Genomic DNA, 20,916 nt, shown 5'->3' with positions numbered 1-20,916 from the left:
AAGTGTGTCTGAATTAGGCTGCTGATAATTTAAACTTGTTTTAAAAAGCAACTCTGTAGTAGCAGCCCACCTTAACTTTCCACATTGCTGGATTCATGTGTGTATTGACAAGGATGAAGACAACAGAGAAACAGGAGAACATCCTTCAGCCAGGGAGGAGCTATCCTGTGCCTTTTTTCCATCTTGGGATCTGGCAAATGCAGTTCCTTCTATCCAACAAAAACTTGTGTTACTGATTGCTGAGAGGTCTGGAAGGTCACGAGAGTCACTAGTGGTGACCAAATAAGCTGTGTTCTTCATTACTCAGGGAAATGGGACTCTGGAGGACTGAGGATGAGGGGCTGTCCTTTTTAGCACTGCACTAGTTGGTGTGACATTAATTTCATTGTTATGATGTTTACAAATTAGAAGCACAGGTTTGCATTCCACATGGTGTTTTCAAAAATGCTCATAAAAACTCAGCTTGTGTAGCATTGTGTGTCCCTTTCAGACACTGTGAGGTATCTTCTGCCCTCCCTGGACCCTGGCCTGGGCAGCTGGACTGTCATTATTGCTGGAAGTGGTGCACATGGGAGCACAGACAGGGCAGTGCAGCCTCACGCCCTGAGAACTCTGCTGTGTTATGAATTATTGGTTCATACAACATCTTTTGGAGATAATTCTCTGATTTCCCATTTAGCAAGGTTTCCATGGCTTGATGACTTGCTTGTGTGACCTTTGGAATGGGCTGGAAGTCACTCAGCTGTTGCACTGCAGTGATGCTGGTGGCCAGCCCTATGCAGACAGGACTGCAAAGGAATGTTACTGAGTAGCAGTTCTTTCTTTTTCTAACCAAGTGGATTTAAAACTTTCAGTGTGACAGGGCCACTAGTGTCTCTCCTGCTGTGGTTATTTTGCTGTTACTCCTTGCCCTTCTCTTCTGTCATGACCCAAACACCACCCCCCATACACTCAGCTCTCTTACTGGCTGCTGCAAAAAGCAGAGTTCATTTCCAGCTGCCCAGCATGGTACTAATAAAAGGTTGATGCATGTCTGAGAAGCCCTGGATTACGCTTGTCCTTGCCTCTTCCAGCCTACGTGGCATTTTAGGCTTTGCAAAGTCCAGGATTGAAAAAGCAAACAAAAGGTGTTTGTCTCTTGATTTGTGTGATCACCCCATGTGCCTGCACCCAGAATCTGCTCTGATTTGCTCAAGCACTGGCAATTGGCTCCTTTCCTGAGGCACCAGAGCATTCTCTGCTGCTTGGAGTGATGCTGCTCACAGCCCATTAGACACTTGAAGTGCCGTGAAGACCTACTGCCTCACTTTGCTGTGAGCATCATCCTTCTCCTCATACAAAAATGTTACTGTGTGCTCTGAAATGCAGCATGGCTGTACCCCAGATCAGTGTGCAGTGCATGTCTTCCATTTGAGTTGCAAACCAAGAGCTGGGCATTTTAAGTGCTGCTGCACTATTACAGCACATTCCTTTACAAGTACATCAAAACCTCTCTCCTGGGCCTTCATGTATGTCAGTAAATGCAAACTGACTCTGAGTAGGTCCTTAACTCCCTGCAGGACAGTGCACATTTCAAGCAGTGTGTAGAGCAGGATTTTGCTGGGTTGCTGTGTATTTGCAGGTGAGCCCAGTCCCTGCCCCTGCTCTGAGCAGCGTGAGTGCAGCTCCTGGCAGTAGCCCAATGGCTTGGCTACAACTGGGGCTGCTCTTTCGGGTTCCTGGGCTCACAGCAGCCACTGAGTGTGCAGAGAGCATCTCTGCAAGGCCTGAGCACTGAGTCCAGACCAGCCCAGGCCCATCTGCTGGCTGTGCACATGATGTGAAGTCACACAGTGTTACAGCTCACACAGCATGTGCTGCCCACTGGCTGCAGGGTCAGCCTGTGCCTGGACAATAGGCCTGGGGTGGCTGGACAGCTTCTGAATGTGAGGGTGATGGGTGGGTTTACACCTGTGGTGGTCTCACTCAGATTGGGTTATTGGTACTCTTGTTCCTTCTCTGTGTTTCTCCCACATTGCTTCACATGACAATACTGCCTTTTCTCAGATGTTTGGAGACTGTTAAAAAAGGGATGCAGGGAGCATGATCCAGAGCTTCCAGGCAGCTTTATGAAAAGGGTAGACTGTGTTTCACTTTGGGGGTGATGTATAGCCCAGGTAAGATTTTTCACCAAGGACCATTACATCACAAGTTGACTTTTTAATTGATTTAGCTCCTTTGATCTGTATGTTGCCAGACATGAACCTCTAGCCTTTGGATGGAGTCCAGAGTGTAATGGAAAGTTCACTGAAACCTCATCAGCTCTTGTTAAACCTGAGTGAATTCCAGCCCAGCACATTTCTTGTGAATAATTAAACACAGTTAAGCAGGTGATGGATTAGAACCTCTATCTCTAGTATTTGTCTGTATTTCAATGAGGAAGGGACTCATGAAATAAATGAGGTTTTTGGTGGTGGGATTTGAGGTGAATTTTGCCTCTTCTGATGGATAACCACACCTGAAAACTCAGGGTAGATGTTTTGGTAGGTCCTATTTATCACCAGTGTGAGCTGTTCTACGTAGCAGTCAGCTCTCATCATTTACTGCTTTTCAGTAATAAATTTTCCAGTATTTACTTGTCTTTTTCCCATTTTTTGGTAACATTTGGCTTTGTTCTCCTTTACTTTGATATCACTTTCTGTCAGTACAACTGCCATACTCACAGTGAGAGTGTAGTGCTATGGCAACGATGTATTATCTGCACTCTTGCCAATGAGTAAGATATGGTGCAGAAATTAGTTCACTTATCAAAATCTGATGTGCAGAGCTGAGCAAAGAACCTGGCAGTCCAGAACCTCCTGTTATTTTCACAAGACCTGCTGTTCTGTTTCACATTGGTTATGACACTCACATAAATTCTCTCCTGACTGTTTCCAGTGATGCCTTGTTAAACCTACAGATGTCTCAGCACCTTGGAAAATATTTTTAGATGTACAATAATCTTCGTGCTGTCTTTGATAGTGACAAAAAATGGAAAATGAGTGATATTTTTTTTCTTCTGTTACTATTCCAGAAAGGTACTTTTCTGTAATTTCAGGGTAGGAAAAAGCATATAAATAGAAAAATCTTACCCAGACTGGGAAATGTGAGAAATGTGTTAGATTAACACTGCTAAAGACTAAGAGAGCTCTGCCCTTCTCTGCTCTGTGGTGCAGACTGGGCCATGCACAGCCTTCAGGATGTGTCTTGCACCTTCTCTGTTCCACATACAAACTGGTGGAATGATCTTTCAAGTTGGATGTTTACATCCAACTCCAAATCCTTCTCCAGCGTGGGTGTTCAGAATCAGTCAGTTGATAGCCCTTTCATTTATGTTCCAGCTGGTGCAGTGCTGGTTGAGGAGGACTTTTACCCCTGGGGACCTGTCCCTGCTCTGGTGTGTCCTCTCAGCCATCCTGACTGTTTTGCCTTACAGGGCAGGGCAGCTTTTGGGCAGCCCAGGATGTTGGTTCCACATCCTAGGATTGATATTAGAGCTGTTAAATCTTTGGTCAGATGATTATAAATTGTTTATATGGATTTTACAGTGCAAACATGTTCTTAATAGTCAGGGTTTGGCTAGAAACACTTGGAAAGAAATCGGGGACAGGCTTCTACAGTCTTTGGACATTGTTTGAAAGTTTCCAGTGAAATTAGTACTTGTTCTTAGTCAAATTATGCTTGCTTGTTGACCCCTCTTATCTAATTAGTCCCTACTTTGCTGAGCTGCTTCTACTTGCATGCACTGAATCTGCTATTCCACATTCCTCTTTTACCTCTGCAATGGCAGAAGTACGTTTGAGCTGAGAGATGCTTTCTTTTCCGTGTTGTAACCCCATGCCTTGTGATTTGTGGAGAAATAAATTGTTTTGTTGTGCATCAGCCATCTGTTTGAGGCTGAGGGGAAGGATGTGTGGTAATCTCAGATCAAATATTAGGTGCAGCTGAGCAGCCAATTAGACAATTCTTGAGGGTCTTCTTATTAGGTGTGGATAAATGTCCAAAGCTTGGATGCCCATCTCTTGAGGTTCCCACATCTCTGTGCACTGCACAAGCAGCTTCAAGAAAGGGCAGGGTTGTAGCCTTCTGCCCCATGTCCTGCTCCTTGACTCTGGCCTGCAGACGTGCTCACGTGTGCTCGTGGTGCTGCAGGCAGGCTGTAAAATGAACCACTGGCCCTGTTTGCTGGGTAAATCACAGACCCATCCTCACACCACGGCCCAGCAGCAGAAGCCTCACCCCTGCCCTGTTCAGGGGAGGCTGGTGGGTGCCCAGAGCTGCCTCCAGGGACACAAACACCACAGCCACCAGCCTGGCCCTAACAGAGATGCTTTTAGACTTTCAGACTCTCTGCCCTGCAGTGGGGAAGATGGCCTGACAGGGGTTTGGTCTCATTTGCAGAATATGTAACTGGGGTGGCCAGGGGGAGTAGGTGACTTTTGGTGGCTTGTGGGCCAATGTCAGAGCCAAGACTAGAACCTGGCTCTTGAAGTCCCAGGCTCCATTCTCTGTGGCCTAATGTTTCTCTAACCATGTTTTAATGAAAAATGCAAAAATCTTAATTTAGAGCAGGATTCAAGAAAAATGTCCTATTCAATTACTTAATTATAGGTGAACTACAATTGTAAGACACAAACATGTCTTGCTACAAAGCACCAGGCAAAAAAGCAGAAAGGATTATTTGTTGTTTAATTTAGCAGAGGAAGGCAGCTGATCACGCTAAGTCTATCTGACACCTAGCAAGTTGTGTGATCCTATTTGTTAATCTTTTTAACTTTCCGTTTTATTAGGATAGGGTTTCAAGAGCAAATAGGATAAATGAGATTACATCTGTCGCCCTGAATTACTCTCCACTGAGTTATGAACAGAATCACTCTGTGTCAGAGAAGTATAATCATGAGGGAAATGCTGCCTGTGTAATTGTGTGCTTTGTTTGGAAAAATTTGAGATTGGTAATTATCCCCAGCGTGCCATGGTGGCGTGTGCTGGCTCTGAATCTCTCCAGTAAACAAAGCCAAGGGAAGTTTCTCTTTGGAGCAGTCCTTGATGCAGTATGGCTGGTGCCTACAACATTACCCTGCAGGTCTTCTGGTTCAAGGGAGGCATCCAAATTAACTTGCAATAGGACATGTATTGTACAATTACTTTCTCTCAGAGAAAAATCTGGTGGTGCTCCATTTGGGGATTATACACTGGTCCTGGCTCTATTTAATTCATGTAGTCCTATGAAAGTTGTGGTACCCTTCCTGCTATATAATTCCACTGTGAGATGAGTTGAAGACACAGAACTGTAGCATTTTGAAATTTTGGGTTCACCAGCCAAAGAAAGTTTTAAGCCCTGTGTGCTGTTTGTCTGGATTTGGAGCAACTTCTTTTAGCAAAAAGGAAAGGAAAAGTTCAGCTATAATTGTTCCTATATAGTAGGCATAATTGCTGCTGGAAGTAGATCTCCTGGAGAGAGAATATGCACAAAGTAAAAAGAAACTTGCTACAGGTCCTGCTCCAACATTTCTGCAGCTTTCTTCTTGAGGTAGAGGGGCAGAAGCCAGGCTTTTACATGACAGATTAGTGATTAAAAAACCTGCTAGGCTCAGATTAGAATTTCTGTTATTTTGACAAAAATTATATGTACATTAGAGGAGAGGGGCAGGGAGGCTGCATCATTTTGATGAATCCTATTGGAAATTTTCTTTTTCAGACCTTTTTACAGTTATGAGCCAGGACTTGATCTCCATATCTGTTTTTATTGGCCAGTCTAGTTTACAAATGAGGCCCCTTTTGTCCCATCTAATTTTATGTAATCTGTGATGCTGCATAACAATTCTGGGAAGAAGAAATGGAAGGATTGTGAACTGACCTTGTGGCTAGTATGTACAGTGACTCACTCTATTCTTTATTTCAGCTTCCGTGAAGTCTTTTCAGATACACTGTTTACCCATTAAATGACCTGTGCAGTTTATCTTATGGCTAAAATTTTTCCTAATATTTTGATATATTTGTTGGGAACATGACAAAATAAATCACAAATGAGAATGTTAAAAAATGCTTACATTAATCATCTGAGACAGTCTCTCTCATTATAATCTTGTTCAGAGTAACTAGTTATCTGTAAGAAAGGGTTTCCTGTCCTTTGATTTGCCAACCTACGTGACTTTACTGCCAAGGACATCTCTCCTCCATGCTTGACAAGCAATGGGTAACTTCATAATCTTTCTCTGTGTAGGCAGTTTCTTCATGGGAAGAAATTAAGTCAGTCATGCCCATTACTGAATCTAATTTTACTATAATTTAGAGGGAAGAACTCTTCCTTGAGTAGAATTGATTTTATAACCGCTTACTTCAGGGCGTATTTTGCTTTCCTCCAAAGGATGTGGCAGAAACTGTTGTTAGTGGCAGGCCTGCAGTTTGCTTGGCAAGGTCACTGCAGCAGCACCTTTCCTGGCAAGTGAGAAACTTGTGCCTTGCTTTGGTTTGCAGTCATCAGCAGCTGCTCTGAGGCAAACTGAGCAAGGCAGCAAGTCAGTATGACCTCCCTACTTGTTGAATTTCCACCTTTTGGGAAACATAGGGCTCTTAGGGTAGGTACCTCATGGAGTCAAGCTGTCTTTGGCTGATTTTTTTTCTTCTCCCTTAGTCAGCCTGGAGGTTTGGCCCTGGCCACAGATGTGTCTTGCTCATGGCTTTACAGTTCATTCACTCTGGGTAGGACTTGTCCATCTTTTCCTCACCCCAGGCTAGGCTGAATGAAGCACACCAAGAAAAGGTCCTTTAAAAAGCAGTATGCAGCAGTGCAGTGATAAAAGCCCAGCTATGAAGAGGTGGGGAGTGCAAAACAATCTATTTTTGCCTGCCCACGAAGAAACAGGAGAAGGAAACTGGTGACTTCCTAACACTGGTCACAAGAGCACGTTTGACAGTGTCCCTTCAAGGTCAATAACACCATTCTCAGCTGTTCAAAACAGCCTGTTGGTAACAAACCCAGTGCAAGTTCGTGGAAGAGGGCTGCTTGCTTGTTGTTTTCTCCTTGTTTGCACAGGCTTCAGCCTGGCAGACAATCAGATCCAACTGTAGATGTAATGCAGGCAAAATCCCAGAATACATGGGCCAGTGTGAGATTTATGCTAAAGCAGGCATTGCTGAATGCCTGCCTGCTCAGCAGCCTTGGAAGAGTCCTTGGCTGTCAAGACAAGTGGAAATCTAAGGAGCAACTCGGTGAAGGGTCTTTTTTTCAATTACATACTTTGACCCACATTCTTCCTTATTTATATTTGCAAGTATCATGAGATTGATCAGATTTTTCTCCTCAGTGGCCCTGTAACACCAAACCTCCTCCTGCAGACAGGAGAAACGCATTTGGTGGGGTGTTCAGAGGTTGTGAATGGCTGAGTGAATGCACACTGTTTTTTATTTGGTGAAGCTGCCTGTAAGGCAGTCTCTTTTCTGCCTCATCATGCCCTTCTCTGATGGTGGGAAGTGTTCTTTGCAGTTTGAACAATTTTTCTCTAATCAACAGGCATTTGCCCATCCTCTTTCCAAAGTCTCATACTCATTCTCCTTTACTCTTTATCTTCAATTCCTCTCAGTTACACTCACTGGGTAAGCAACAAATCTTTCTGGTGTTTCTGAACATTGTTCACATGGCATATGCCATCTACTTTCTTTTTGATACTGCGTTTTCTGCTGACACCTGCAAAGGCCATGCTTGGTCTGTCAAAACTTTCCCCAAGGAGAGGTTTTGTAGAGTTGGATCCGAGTGTTGAAAACCATGGAAGCTTAGTGAGAAGCAAATGTGATTCTCTTTGCCCCTGCTTTGGGGATCAATAGTTTAAATCCTATTGTGCTTTACACCAGGGAAAATTAAAAGTAACCCCAGCTGCAACAAGGCAGTAGAGAAGGTAAAAGAATTGCAACAATGGGATGAAGCTGCTACAGAGAGCAGTAAAATGCCAGGTTGCGGATAAGGCAATAGGGTGGCAAAGCCCTGTGAGCCTGTGAACAATCAGGGCTTTCTGTGCTCTGGAACAAAGCAGCTTTACAGAGGGTGTTGCAGTGATCACTGAAACTGGCTCTGTGGAAATTTCTGTTACATTGCAAATTCAGCCTTGCTGCATGGCTGGGGTGGCCCAGAGTACTTCTCTGTGTGATGGCAGTGAGTGGGAAGAAACTATGTGTTACAGCTGAAAGGGCCCTTACCCATAACTTCTCTTCTCCACAGGTGCCCCTGGTTGACAAAAGCCATCTCCCCAGCCATCCCAGTGTACAATGGACTCGTTTTCTTGTTTGTGCTGGCAAACTTCAGCATGGCAACTTTCATGGACCCTGGAGTTTTTCCACGAGGTAACAGAAATGGGACTGTTGCGGGGGGGGGGGGGGGGGGGGGGGGAGGGGAACACCTCATTGAAAATCCAAGCCAAAGAGGTGCCAGGTATCCAAACACACAAGTTGCTGATTAATCTTGTAGACTTTATTTATTTATTTACTGTACTTGACTGTCAGTAGGAGTGGGATGGCAGTGAAATGCTGGGTACCCCCCAGCTCCCTTCTGAGCTGCTGGGTGTCCTTGCACTTGCTCCGACTGGCACTTGAGGGCACAGGGCTGTGTAGAATGGCTCTCCTTGGATAGCTCTCCTGAGTGATGTGATTTTGATTGCTATCCTCTGTGTCATGCTGGCACACTGGATTTAAGTCACTGTCTTCACAATAGGTAGCAGAGCATGGCAGAGGGGAGAGGCTAAACTTCCTGCAAGTTTCATCAAAACAGTCCTTCCAGAATACCTTGAAAGAAATGCAAAAGCATTGAACGCTAGAACAGATAATGATTAAGGCTTGCCTTAGAGTGTCTAAAAATGTATACATTTAGAAATATATTCCTGCTTAAATTAGTACTGATTCACAGCTGATTAAATAGGAGAGATCACTCAGCTTTTGTAATGGGAACCACAGTGCAGCTATCTCTTTTAACACATCCTAATGAGAGAATTATCACCTCATTTTATCTGTCTTCCAATAATTATTCACACTCAGTTTGCAGCAGAGACTGCTCTAGGCAGGCTGTCTAAACCAATGGATCTGTGCTGTCTGCAAGCTGTGCTTCTTCACCTCTATTCACCAAGTTCGGTGTCTATTTTGAATTGCTACCTGACAAGAGCAAGGTACCAGTCCTGCTGGCTTCCCTGAATAGCAAGGCCAGGTGTCTCCAGGTAGCATGGTCTAATGATGAGCATCTCTGAGCTGAAGCTTCTGAACCCCTGATTAAGTGTTGCAGCACTCCAATTAAGGAAATTATTGTGTGTAAAGGCAATCTAAGGCAGAGGCAAGATTCAGTCACTTGTGTAAGATCAGCTGATACAGTGTATAGGTGCTTAAACATACAAATGCTAGTGACTTTCAAAAGAACTTTTGCAGGTGGAGTTTTAAGGAGTTTCCTGGACTTGTTAGTTGTTAGTTTCTTTATCTCAGCAGAGATAGCAGTGGTTAATTAAACATTAAACACTATCAGTCTGAGAATCCAGTGTGATTATGCAGGGCAGTTGCCTCAGAGCAGAGCTGGACATCACCAGGCCCTGGGTGTGATCAGTGCTGAGTGCATTGTCAGTTCATACCTTCCTCTGGGCTTCTCTAACTTCCTTTTGCAAACAAGTTCTTCATTTTGGACTTTGCATTTTAGGAAGAAACACACGGGGAAATCAAATAGACGCTTTCTCATCACCTTGCTTCCCATCCCATCTCCCTTTACACAAGGGAGGCAAAGCAGGAAGAGGAGGAGCTCCTAAAGTTCACTCCTCTACTGTCTCTCACTTCATTTGTGGCCCTGGCCTTGCATCTCTGGCTGTGCTTTGTCAGGAAGATGCTGGGAGCAAGGAGAGAGAAAAGACATGGCATTTGTCCTAGGAGAAGGTAATGGAGCAGGAGTTTAGATGTGTGAAGGAAGAAAACTGATAAGGGAAAATATGGAAAAGACTATAAATACCAGTGCTGGGAGGAAAGAGCAGCAGATGTTATTTCAGATCACAAGTGTGCATGTGAAAAAAAGCTTATCACCACCCCACGCCGCCCGCAGAGCTGCTAGCGCAAGGAGTTCAGGAATTGTAGGAGTGACTTAAAATGAATACACAATCACTCTATTTGCTTTCTGCTGTTGAAATTAGTTTTAGTCTTCTTGGTTTCAAGCTTCTTAGCACATTTCTGATAGTTAGGAATTTACTTCAAAACCAAAACAACAAATAAGCAGGACAAAAGCTGAGACTCTAATGAAATCACACAGTTCCTGTAAGGAAGCCACCAAAAATCTGTTAGAAAAATAGGAGACATGGCGGCTCCATGTCAGTGGATCAGTGTATGAGAATCTGTGTAGTAAGATAAATTCCTTTGTCAATGTATTCTTCTGCTCAGGTCTCTGGAAACTGGAAATAAGCACATTTCTAGCTATATTATATGACCTTTCAGGTCTGGCAGATAGAACTTGGTCTATGGGGGGGAAATGATAAAAGTTGGGCTGCAGAAACCCAGCTTGTTGAAGAGGAGCTTAATCAAACACCCAGCTCTGTTACTCATTTTTAAATTTTTTTTAAAATTTGTTGGCTCTCTGAATCTTTCTGGTATGAATCAGTATTGGCTCTGTGTGAGTGAATTTCTGGTACTACACCAGAATGAATGAGTAGGAAAGGAAGTATCAAGTAACTGAAATTGGGGCTGCCTTGAAAAATCTGATTTACAGTCTGGGCTGAGACTGGCAATGTTTTTTGCTGGCTAATTATACCAACTACAATTGGGTTTCAGTATTTTTGATGTGGATCTGTTTTGTACAAACTCTCTGAATTCTGCAAAAGGAACATGTTTAAATGAATGTAGGTATATATAATGTACAGACTTTTTGTCAGCATTGTCAGATTTTTTATAAGAGCTTAAAAGGTTTGACTGTTCCGGTGTCTTGTTTTCATCTGCCCACATGTATTACACGGCTTGGGCAGGTTTATAATGGTATTGGAGAACCTACAGACTGTATTTATAGAAGTGCCTAAGGGATTTAGAGTCTGTCTCTATCTAAGAGTCCCATTGACTAGTTATGAAGGAAAATTATAGGGAATGGTGCCAGTACAGCACTCTGCTTCCATGCACAAACGTTAATCCAGAGAATACTCTTGCAGATAAATACTGTAGCTGAGCCAGATTCCAAGCTCATCTAGGTGAAGGGAGAAATTCCCTCTGAAGTCAATGGAAATTGGATCATGATAACTCATCTAGAGAAGATTTAATATAGAACTGCATGACAGTAATTGATGCTCCTCTGGGACAACATTATCAAATTCCACCTAATTTGGAGCCAGTCAACCAATGCCAGCTGCACTATAATGTTTAACCAGGTGTTAAATAGATGTGAACTTCTTAGATTTTCTATCAGGAGGAAACAAATAAAGATCACAGGAATCTAGAGTAATATTTTTTCTTCCCAGTATATATTTGTCTCCTCTAGACTGGGTTTTTTTTTTTGTGCATTTATTTTTAAATGGGCTCTTTTCTTAAACAGGACACAAGTGATAGACCATCTGTCCTCTGCATTGTCCCCAGTAAGGGGACTGTGCAGTGTCCCTGTGTCTCAGGTACTGACAGGATTAGCTCTTTTCTCCTTGCCCACTGCTGCCTGCACTAACTCTCAGTTTCGTGTTGAGCAGCAGACGAAGATGAGGATAAAGACGACGACTTCCGCGCGCCGCTGTACAAGAACGTGGAGATCAAAGGAATCCAAGTACGGATGAAGTGGTGCGCCACCTGCCACTTCTACCGCCCGCCCCGCTGCTCGCACTGCAGCGTCTGCGACAACTGCGTGGAGGTAACGCTGCTGCGCTGGGCCCCGGGCTGTGCCGCGGGCTGGCCTCGCCCCTGCTGCTGGGAACAGGCGTTGGGCTGTCCCAGAGTTCCATTCTTGGGAGCTCTCAGCCGCGGCCTCGCTGGACTCCCGCTGAGCTGTGCCATTCGAGGCACAGCCCTCAGTTATGTGTGTTACGAGTGCGGCGACGCTTGTTGTCAGCCCTGTCACCAGTGATGATTAAAATAAACATCTATAATGCTGGCTGCATCTTCCTCGACATAGCTAAGGGATTGTGAATGTAAAAAAAGGGGTGAATGGGAGAGTTGGTGCAGAGTTCAAGACAGCAAGAAATTCAGGGTGAACCATTTCAACTTGTCATGTGTGAGCTTAAGGTTCGTCATTTAATTTGGTGCAAACTGGTGCCTACATTAGTGGACAAGCAGAGAAGCCACAATGGTGTGTGAGTTCAGGAGAAGAAAACTCGGAGTTCAGCAAATGGTTCTCCAGTCAATGGAAGGAGCCCATGTGTTTTTCAACACCCCAGCTCACTGCATGAACTCATTCGTGTTTCTAATGTTGATTGCTCTGAATTAGGGGACTTTCTTGATTCTTGTTACCCTTAGGGTCTTGGTGAGTCACACTGGATTTTTAAAAAATAACCCCTAAACAGTAAGATGTGGTTTTGGGCTATAAGCATCTCCCAGACATGTAGGTACAGAGCACTGTATTCACAGCAGTGTATTGTCAGGGGACTTTTTATTGCTGAGCTAAAAATTCTACTTCTAAAGGATCATTTCTGCTGCAAGGTCTATTTTTTTTTTCAATAGAAAGATGAAATCTTAATATGTCTAAAATATATTCAGCTGTGCCATTAAAATGAAAGCAATTACTAATCAGAAGGGGAAAAAATACCAGAGTCAGCTGGAATGCTGTATACACTACCTTTGTCCTAATCCTCTTTGCCATGAGCAAGGGAATAGTCCCAAAGAGAGCAGCACAGTTACAAGTGAGAGAAAGGCTGCCTGGATTTATCTTGTGTCAGTCATATATCTAAGTCATAATTATCTGGAAGCAGTGCTGTGCCTAGTAACCATTGATAAATAGGATGAGGCTGTCCTGTTTTGGAAGGCTTTAGAAGGATGTGGGATTTTAGAAGCCTGAGAGTGAGGAGCTGCTAAGGTCCCTGGGTAGAGGAAAGTAGCCACAGCTATTTGTAAGTTGTGACACACAGTTTGTTTAGACTGCTGTGAATTGTTGCACAGAGCTAGATTTTTGGTGGAAAACCTGAATTGTATGTTACTAGTTTTAAAACATAAATGTTTTCACTAATTCTAGGTTTTGAGGATTGTTTAGATGATGGTAAATTCTCAGTTGTCCCATGGAGTTTCTTTCTTCCTCCTCCCTCGGTGACTTAGCAAAAAAATTCATTTTCAGGAAATGAAGTTTTCTCAGAAAGATTGCTCAAAACTCAGTGGTATAAACACTTGAAGTTTCATGCTGATGTAAGGCCTCCATGGGAGTCAGTTCTGCAGCAGAAATGAAAATAGGAGGGAATCCAAAAAGAACCTCCATAAAATAGCAGAAGGCAAGGTGACTCTGGCTAGCTCTCCCCAAGTTCTATTGATAGTCAAGTCAGTTGAATGTTCCCTACTATTCTAGTGCACAAGAGCTCTGCTTGTAATTAAATAATTACTGCTGTGGAGGAATGTAGGCAAAAAGTATTAATGACTTCTGAATCAATAAATCATGGCCTTAAACATGTTTTATTGATTCTTGTGATGCTTATTTCCCACTCACCTGTCATATTCTAGAAGAGCTTTGAGACAGTAAAAAGGAGTGACTGCTGTCTTTCCATGTAGGATCCACTCAGGGTTGTAGTTCACATGTTTTCACTGTCAGTCTAGAATGTACAATAAAAATTATTTTCCCAAATATAAAACTTCTGAACCAATTTGATAAAAATGAATAAACAGCAAAGCAGACAATACTTGCAGAAATAAAACAAATTAAAACTTAAAGCATGCTGTTACCAGAGGGACACAAAAATGAATCTGTGACAAAGTAGTCAGATTTTTGTTTTCTTAATTGAAATGTTTGCAGTGAGCACTTATATAGTTTCATAATTCATAGGTATTTTGGGCTGCATACAGCCAGATTTGCATAGCAGACAGATGTTATGTCAGCATTTCAGATATAGCCTGAAATTATCTTAATATTTAAGTTGCCCCTGTCATTCTCTAATGTGCTTTGAAAAAGCTCTAATCCATTTTTTTGTATTTTGTAAATTTTTTTGTAAATGCATTGTGCAAAACTTAGAAATACAAAACCCCTGTGTCATCATTGAGCAGTGCTTAAAAATAGCATTGCCACAAAGCGAAGAATAAACAATTCATTGGTCAGTGCAATGAATGTGTAATATCTGCTCTGAAGAACACAGAGGTAAGAAGGGTTTATTTCTTGCACCTGATCTTCTCTTCATGTCAGGAATAATCCCGCTGGAGACAGTGGATTTACATGCTTACAAAACTGTGCAAAGGCACTTGGAGGGTGTCTGTGGCTTGCCCTCATTATTAAATCTCCTGTTAAAAGGGATCTGACTTTGTGAGGGACTTTGGACTTGTGACTGAGACAAATTGTTAGGTTTGGATGCATAACTTTTCCTCTGTCTGATCCAGCTGTTCTTTTTCTTTGTGACCTGCTTGGTAAAAAGATACTTTTGTGATGTCCGTTGTTCAAAGTGGATTCATTCAGTGATGTATAAATACTGAAATGTGGGACAGGCCATTCTGCAGCACTATTGCATCTTCAAACCATTCTAGGTTATAATAACTTCATTGCATTTGACTCATGCTAGGAATGATAAAAAATCAGGGCTTCTGCAGCTAGCAGATAAATAGCCTGTCCTTTATGTTTGATATATCCTCTCTTCAAACCCTGTAAACACTCAAGTACCTCTCCATTCATGGATAGAGAAACAACTTGGTCCTAAAAAGTCTTTTATAAGACAGCCAAGCATTTTGTAAAGCTGCAGAACTAGTCTGATGTAATTTTACATGACAGTGGTTCAGATTCATCTCTAAGGCAATGTATTTTCTTTCATTGTTTGGATATTTTTCCCAATCTCTCCCTTTCTTTACAAGGATTTTGACCATCACTGCCCATGGGTCAACAATTGCATAGGACGGAGGAACTACCGCTATTTTTTTCTCTTCTTGCTGTCCTTAAGTACGCACATGGTCGGAGTGTTCACCTTTGGGCTCATCTTCGTACTAAACCATATGGAAAAGCTGGGAGCAGCTCACACTACCATTACGTATCCTTCCTTTTGGTCTTTCCAGACTCAAGCTGACTGAGGAAATAATGAATCTGAATATTTGTCCTCCGGGAGCTGGTGGAGCCTCTCCTGATCCCCCACTGCCCTCCTCCTGCAAATGCTCAGTGCAGGTTTTCCTCTGTTCCCGTTGTACCTGTGTGAGCATGGATTGCTCCAGAAACTGTAGCTGACCCTTTGTCTTTCTCAGTCTTTGTCATGACAACCCAGCAGAAGGATGAGCTGCCTCTCTGAATTTTACTTACAACCAGGTGTAGCTCTCAACTGCTGTTTGCTGTGTTTAAAACTCTGTTGCTGTGCTTTGGAGCAGAGTGTGCTCTGGAAGTAGCCCCCTGCATGCTGGTGTAACACATGATACTGCTCTTGATAGGTCAGTGCAGAATATTCTTTCCAAGGCAGAAAGGTAGAGCCAGAATCACTGAGTTCACATTACTTTTTGACCATCTCAAGGGTGAGGACCCAGACTAGGAGAAGATGGACTTAACTTTGAGGTGAAATTTAGTTAGACCTTGCTAAAGGTGAGGAACATTCTACTCTGCACTCATGAGACCCCACCTGGAGTGCTGTACTAACATCAGAAGGATGTGGAGCTGCTGGAGCAAGTCCAGAGGAGGCCACGGAGATGCTCAGAGAACTCGAGTCCCTCTGCTCTGGAGACAGGCTGGGAGAGTTGATGTTCAGCCTGGAGAAGAGAAGGCTCTAGGGAGACCTTAGAGCCCTTTCCAGTGCCTAAAGGGGCTCCAGGATAGCTGGAGATGGACTTTGGACAAGGGTCTGGAGTGAAAGGATGAGGGGGAACAGCTTCAAACTGAAAGAGGGCAGGTTTAGATGAGATATTAGCATGAAATTTTTCACTATGAGGCCCTGGCACATGTTGCCCAGAGAAGCTGTGGCTGCCCCTGGATCCCTGGAAGTGTCCAAGGCCAGGCTGGACTGGGCTTGGAGCAGCCTGGGATAATGAAATGTGTCCTGACAACAACAGGGGAGTTGGAACTAGGTGATCTTTAAGGTCCGTTCCAACTCAAACCATTCTATGACACTGTGACACTCCCCTATTTTTTTTCTCCTTTTCCTCTCCCTGTCTTTCACAGACTCCTTTTCCCCTCACTCATCCCAGTTTCTTTAACTCCTGGATACAGAATGGCTGTCATGTGTGTGGCTGGGTTATTCTTTATCCCAGTCATTGGTCTCACTGGCTTCCATATTGTTCTAGTGGCCCGAGGGCGCACAACGAATGAACAGGTAAGAAGCAATCCTTTCTCCGTGTTTGTGGCTAAGGTGCTGAGGTGGGAAGGAAAATCAGCAGGTTAGCTTGGGTAAAGCTAAAGATAGTCCAAATCTTACCAGTGATGCTCTTGGAGTTTTTGTGAAGATCTAGGAAGGTTGCCTATTCTTTTATTTTCAGGGTTTTTTAATACAATGCAGGCAAAGGTTTCCCTTTTTTAGCCACAGAGCATCACCCCAGGCTTATTTATTATTTAAAATCTACTCATGGCCTTGAAATAGGTTTTATGTGGTAAGCACCATCAATCCAAGTTCAAACTTTATGAGTCAGACTGAACAATCCATGAGATTGAGTGAAAGAAAGAAAGAGAAATATTCAATCATTTGCCCTCTCTCCTGGTATTTTGAACTCCCCAGCAAGCCCTCACTGCCCATAATAGGGTCTGAGTTAGCTCTTTGTTTCCCTCTGTGTCTCTCTCTTGTTCTCGTGCATATGAACTCACACACACACAGAGTGCTGTTGGAACCAACTTGCTTTGCTTCTCCAAACCAAGTGCCAACATGACTCCTTGTGCCAAAAAGCCTGTAAAACTCCAGTTCCCCTGCCGGTACTCAGATGTCCATGACCCACAGTCCCTGTGGTCGATGCACACCTGCATTCATGTGCACATTAATGGCTTGGTGTGGCTGATAGAGGTCGATGTGGTGGGTTCAACAACAGTCCTCTGCCACCCTAAGGACAGTTTGCAGGTGTGGCACTGGTCTCATCCCAAGGCTCATGAACTCTGTGCATTCCAGTGCTTTACCCTTCCACAGCTCCAGCTCCAAAGCGCCCTCACATCTGGGTTTTTTTCACATTTTTCCCCACCATACTTCTTTTCCCTTTTGGTTTGGGTTTTTTTTCAGATGGGTTTTTGCTGCCCTTGCCCCCATGGGTGCTCTGCAGCTCCCAGTGACCTGTTTTGGCTGTCCTGGGGGCTGATGGCTCCATGCTGTGGAGCTGTCTGGCTCCTGGGCAGGCTGTGAGCAATGAAAACATCTGTCTGAGACCAGGCCTTCGTAAACTGAGATGCCATTGTCTCCATCCCACAAGAGACAATAAAAACTCTTATCCAGAAGAGTGTGGGAGGTTTACATAAGTGAGGAATTTGAAGTCATCCTGAACAGTTGCCTAACATGGCCTTTGAACAAAGCAAGCTTCCATAGCTGTCATCTTCAAATGCTTTTCTCTGTCCTGCTCAGAATCATCTGCTCTTCATTTTAAAATTAATTTTGGCCAAGTATTAGATTTGATAGTGCTAACAATAGTAGCATGAAACACAGGGCATTTTGGTCTGATAGCCCAAATCGTGATTTGCCTTAGGCTTGTCTTTGCGCAGTGACATAAACTCTCCATGAAAATTTTAAGCTGAAGAAGAAGGAAAATTTTAACTTTAAAGATGATAAATTTAACGTCATGTGTTTGTGGCTGCACTAAAATTTAGAAAGGCTGAGGATTTTTCTGTGATTGAAATAACCGTTGGAAAATGTATCCTAGCTTGGTTTGGTTTCCTGAGCTACCAAACCACTTGAGATTTATTACATCTTCCCATGCCATTTTGAAAATTCAATATAATCTAGTTGTAATTTCTGCTTAGTCATATGTAGGGGTTATCTGTAACTTGAAGGATGGATGTTCCCAGCCCTGAGGTCCTTTCAGAGGAAGCATATCTAAGTAATTAGAGCACCAGACCAGGAGAAATGGATATGAGATCTGCTCCTGGCTTTGCCACTGTTCTAAAACATTTCTCTTTGCTCCTGCAGTCTCAGTGTTGATTCTCTTTTCTCACACTGGTAGCTATCTACTGTCAGCTTTCCAGTTGCAATATGCTCAGCTTATCTTGTCCTCTTTTCCCGGTACATTTTATAGGCCAATGGTACAGACATTTTTGGGTTATTACTGTAAATTTCTGGTATTTATTAATTCTGGAGTTTGTAAGTTCTGAGCATTCGTAGTAGGCAGACCGTGATTGAAAAGTGCATAGTGGCTGGGTTTGGATGTTTCTGAGCTTTCTGAATGCCTCTGAAATTCTTTTATGGAATCAAAATAACCCATAACCCAACATCTGTTCATATCCTGGTATTTTTAGTTTCTGAATAGAGTAAATAAATACCCTTCCTTCTTAGACTGCTTTCTAGCAGTGATTTTCAAACTACTTTAGAAACCAAACTGATATAATTAGTACTGTAATCTGTGATTTGGAGAAATTTTATTTTCATACTGTGTTTGAAAAAATGGGCACAGAAATGTGAAATGCTTTGCCAGCATCTGGCACAAGTCAGCATGAGCCTAGTATTGAATTCAGATGTGCCAAATGTCCCAGGCCCACATTTTCATCAAAAGGTTGCTCTTCCAAATCTCAGAACTTCCAGCCTCTCTCGGCCTCTTAAAGAGCTTTATGTTATATCAACAAGGCAGCGTAAAATATTGCAGAATGATTTAACCTTTGTTATTTTATGTGCAAGCTATTAAAGTATTTCTGGTACTCTGTAAACTTGTTGCTAGATCAGAACTATGAGCTGATTAAAATGCTTTACTTGCAAACAACAACAGTAATGCTTTTAATGGCAACCACTACTAATCTCCCTGGCTTTATTGGTGTTTATCCCCATATGGTGACTTTCGAGTATCTGCCTGTGGAGTACAAACTCTTTATAATGCTTATGAAGCCTTGAATAGATCCCGCCAGTCTAATGAGGCTTGGCTTTTATTAAACCTGCTCATTTTTAAGCAACATTGTAATCACCAGGGAGTTCCTGGCACCCTCCCACATAAGGCCTTGGTTTGTACTGATCGCTGCTCAAGAGAGAGAGGAGACATTGCTCTCATCCAGCATTTGGGAACATTGATTTGACTTTGCTGTTGGTTTGGAGGGGACTCGCCAAGGCAGAGGAGGGGAAGTGATGGGAACGAAAGAGACTAAAACGGGATGTCTGGCTGGGAGCAGACACAAATCCAGTGCAGGAGCAGCATGGAGAGGTGAACACATCACTTTGAAACCCAGTCACATTCAGCAGTGTCCTTTTGGGAAGGATCTTGAGTTGAGTGCCTCCTAGCTGGAAATAGCTGACAGAGGTGGTGTATTAGAGCCAGAGAGAAAAAGTGCAGCATTCAAAGGAAAATGATCTCTTTGGGAAGGACAGAAGGGTCAGACTTATTCTTGGCTTTCTGAGGCTTAGATGATGACTTTTATATAACCAGAGGTTTGAGCACTGTCCTGAACATATTTCCAGGTGACAGGGAAATTCCGTGGGGGAGTGAATCCTTTTACCCGTGGATGTTGTGGAAACGTGGAACATGTGCTCTGCAGCCCCTTGGCTCCCAGGTAAGAGAAATGCTCTCAGCTGGGAATGAGGGAGCAAGAGTCCCTCTTGGGACAGGGGAAGAAATGTGCTAGGCTGGGCTCACAAGCCAAGGATCATTGATGGAATAATAGGAAAGCAAAGCAAAAACAGTCCCGAAGGCAGAGCTCTGTGATAGCTGCTTCCGTGTTGCATGGCTGTAACCTGTAATTCACCACCCTTGTCTCAGAAGTATTTTTGGAATGAGCTTGTCAAATTATGTTGAACTTACACCCTTGTCTTCGCCAGCTTGTTTATCCAGTGGATTTCAGTAACAAGGTAAATATCCATATGTTATCATATTGCCCACACTACTTACACTGTACACAATGTCCAGTCTGCTGGGGAAAAGGAAGGAAGCTAAAATCAGCCTTTCTCCTTAAGATTTAAATCCAATTTAAGGCTGCTGTGGTTTTCAATCTCACTGGCACTTTCATTATCATAAAACAGATTATCAATGAGATCTACATCACGGAACTTGAGATTTTATTTATGGCTTTCTATTTTTGGGGAAATTGATTTATCGTTTCACATTTTGAAATCAGGATCTTAATGCAGTAGATCAGATGGACTATAATTCTAGCTGCTGAGCTTTCCACCCTGCAAACATGTTCATAATCTTACTACAAGACTTATTTGAGCCTTTCTAGGGTGTTGAACAATTCCAGACCCTGACTCTCTTATCTGCCTTCTTTTCCCCTTTATTATACAACAAATAAGTCCTAAAGGACTGTTACATGTGTTAAAGACATTGGAGTAGCTGCTTCTCAAACCTTCCAAAACATGAAAATCAGGTCAAGGTGGATGATAAGAGCTGGGTACTAAACGCTGTGAGACACTTGTGTTAAGAGAGGGGTTGTGAGTGCCATCATCATGGCTATTCACAGAATTATAACAAGCAGAACATTTGTGTTTTGTGAAGACCTGTTCAGATTGTTCTGTGCATTGAAGGTGCCTGAGCCACCACTACCAGAATGTCCTGTTCACTACATAAAACAGAGAAAGCTGGTGTGTGTATTGATATTTAGGCATAGTACAGTCACTGGCCAATTGCACTTAGAGAATTCTATTCCACTGGAGGGAAATTAGATGTCTAAAGTCAGCCATTTCCTCTTAGATTTTTTGCTTCCTATAGACTTGGCAGTCTCTTTTA

At 43.1% G+C, this 20,916-nt stretch overlaps 1 protein-coding gene across 5 annotated transcripts in view; it reads left to right on the top strand.

Moving 5' to 3' along the window:
* The window catches only part of ZDHHC8 (zinc finger DHHC-type palmitoyltransferase 8), a 117,729-nt gene that overhangs the window by 82,755 nt on the left and 14,058 nt on the right, over window positions 1-20,916 (top strand). For all 5 annotated transcript variants that reach the window (XR_011004990.1, XM_068208805.1, XM_068208803.1 and 2 more), the window contains exons 2-6: window positions 8,234-8,355; window positions 11,691-11,848; window positions 14,968-15,140; window positions 16,298-16,400; window positions 19,656-19,747. Coding sequence is in view for 4 of the 5 variants with exons in the window: in XM_068208805.1 (XP_068064906.1) it covers window positions 8,234-8,355; window positions 11,691-11,848; window positions 14,968-15,140; window positions 16,298-16,400; window positions 19,656-19,747 (648 nt within the window). In the remaining variant the exon portion in view is untranslated. The remainder of the gene's footprint in view (window positions 1-8,233; window positions 8,356-11,690; window positions 11,849-14,967; window positions 15,141-16,297; window positions 16,401-19,655; window positions 19,748-20,916) is intronic.

Source organism: Anomalospiza imberbis, chromosome 18 (assembly GCF_031753505.1).
Source record: "Anomalospiza imberbis isolate Cuckoo-Finch-1a 21T00152 chromosome 18, ASM3175350v1, whole genome shotgun sequence".
NCBI lineage: Eukaryota > Metazoa > Chordata > Aves > Passeriformes > Viduidae > Anomalospiza > Anomalospiza imberbis.
This window is presented reverse-complemented; position numbering and strand designations above follow the sequence as displayed.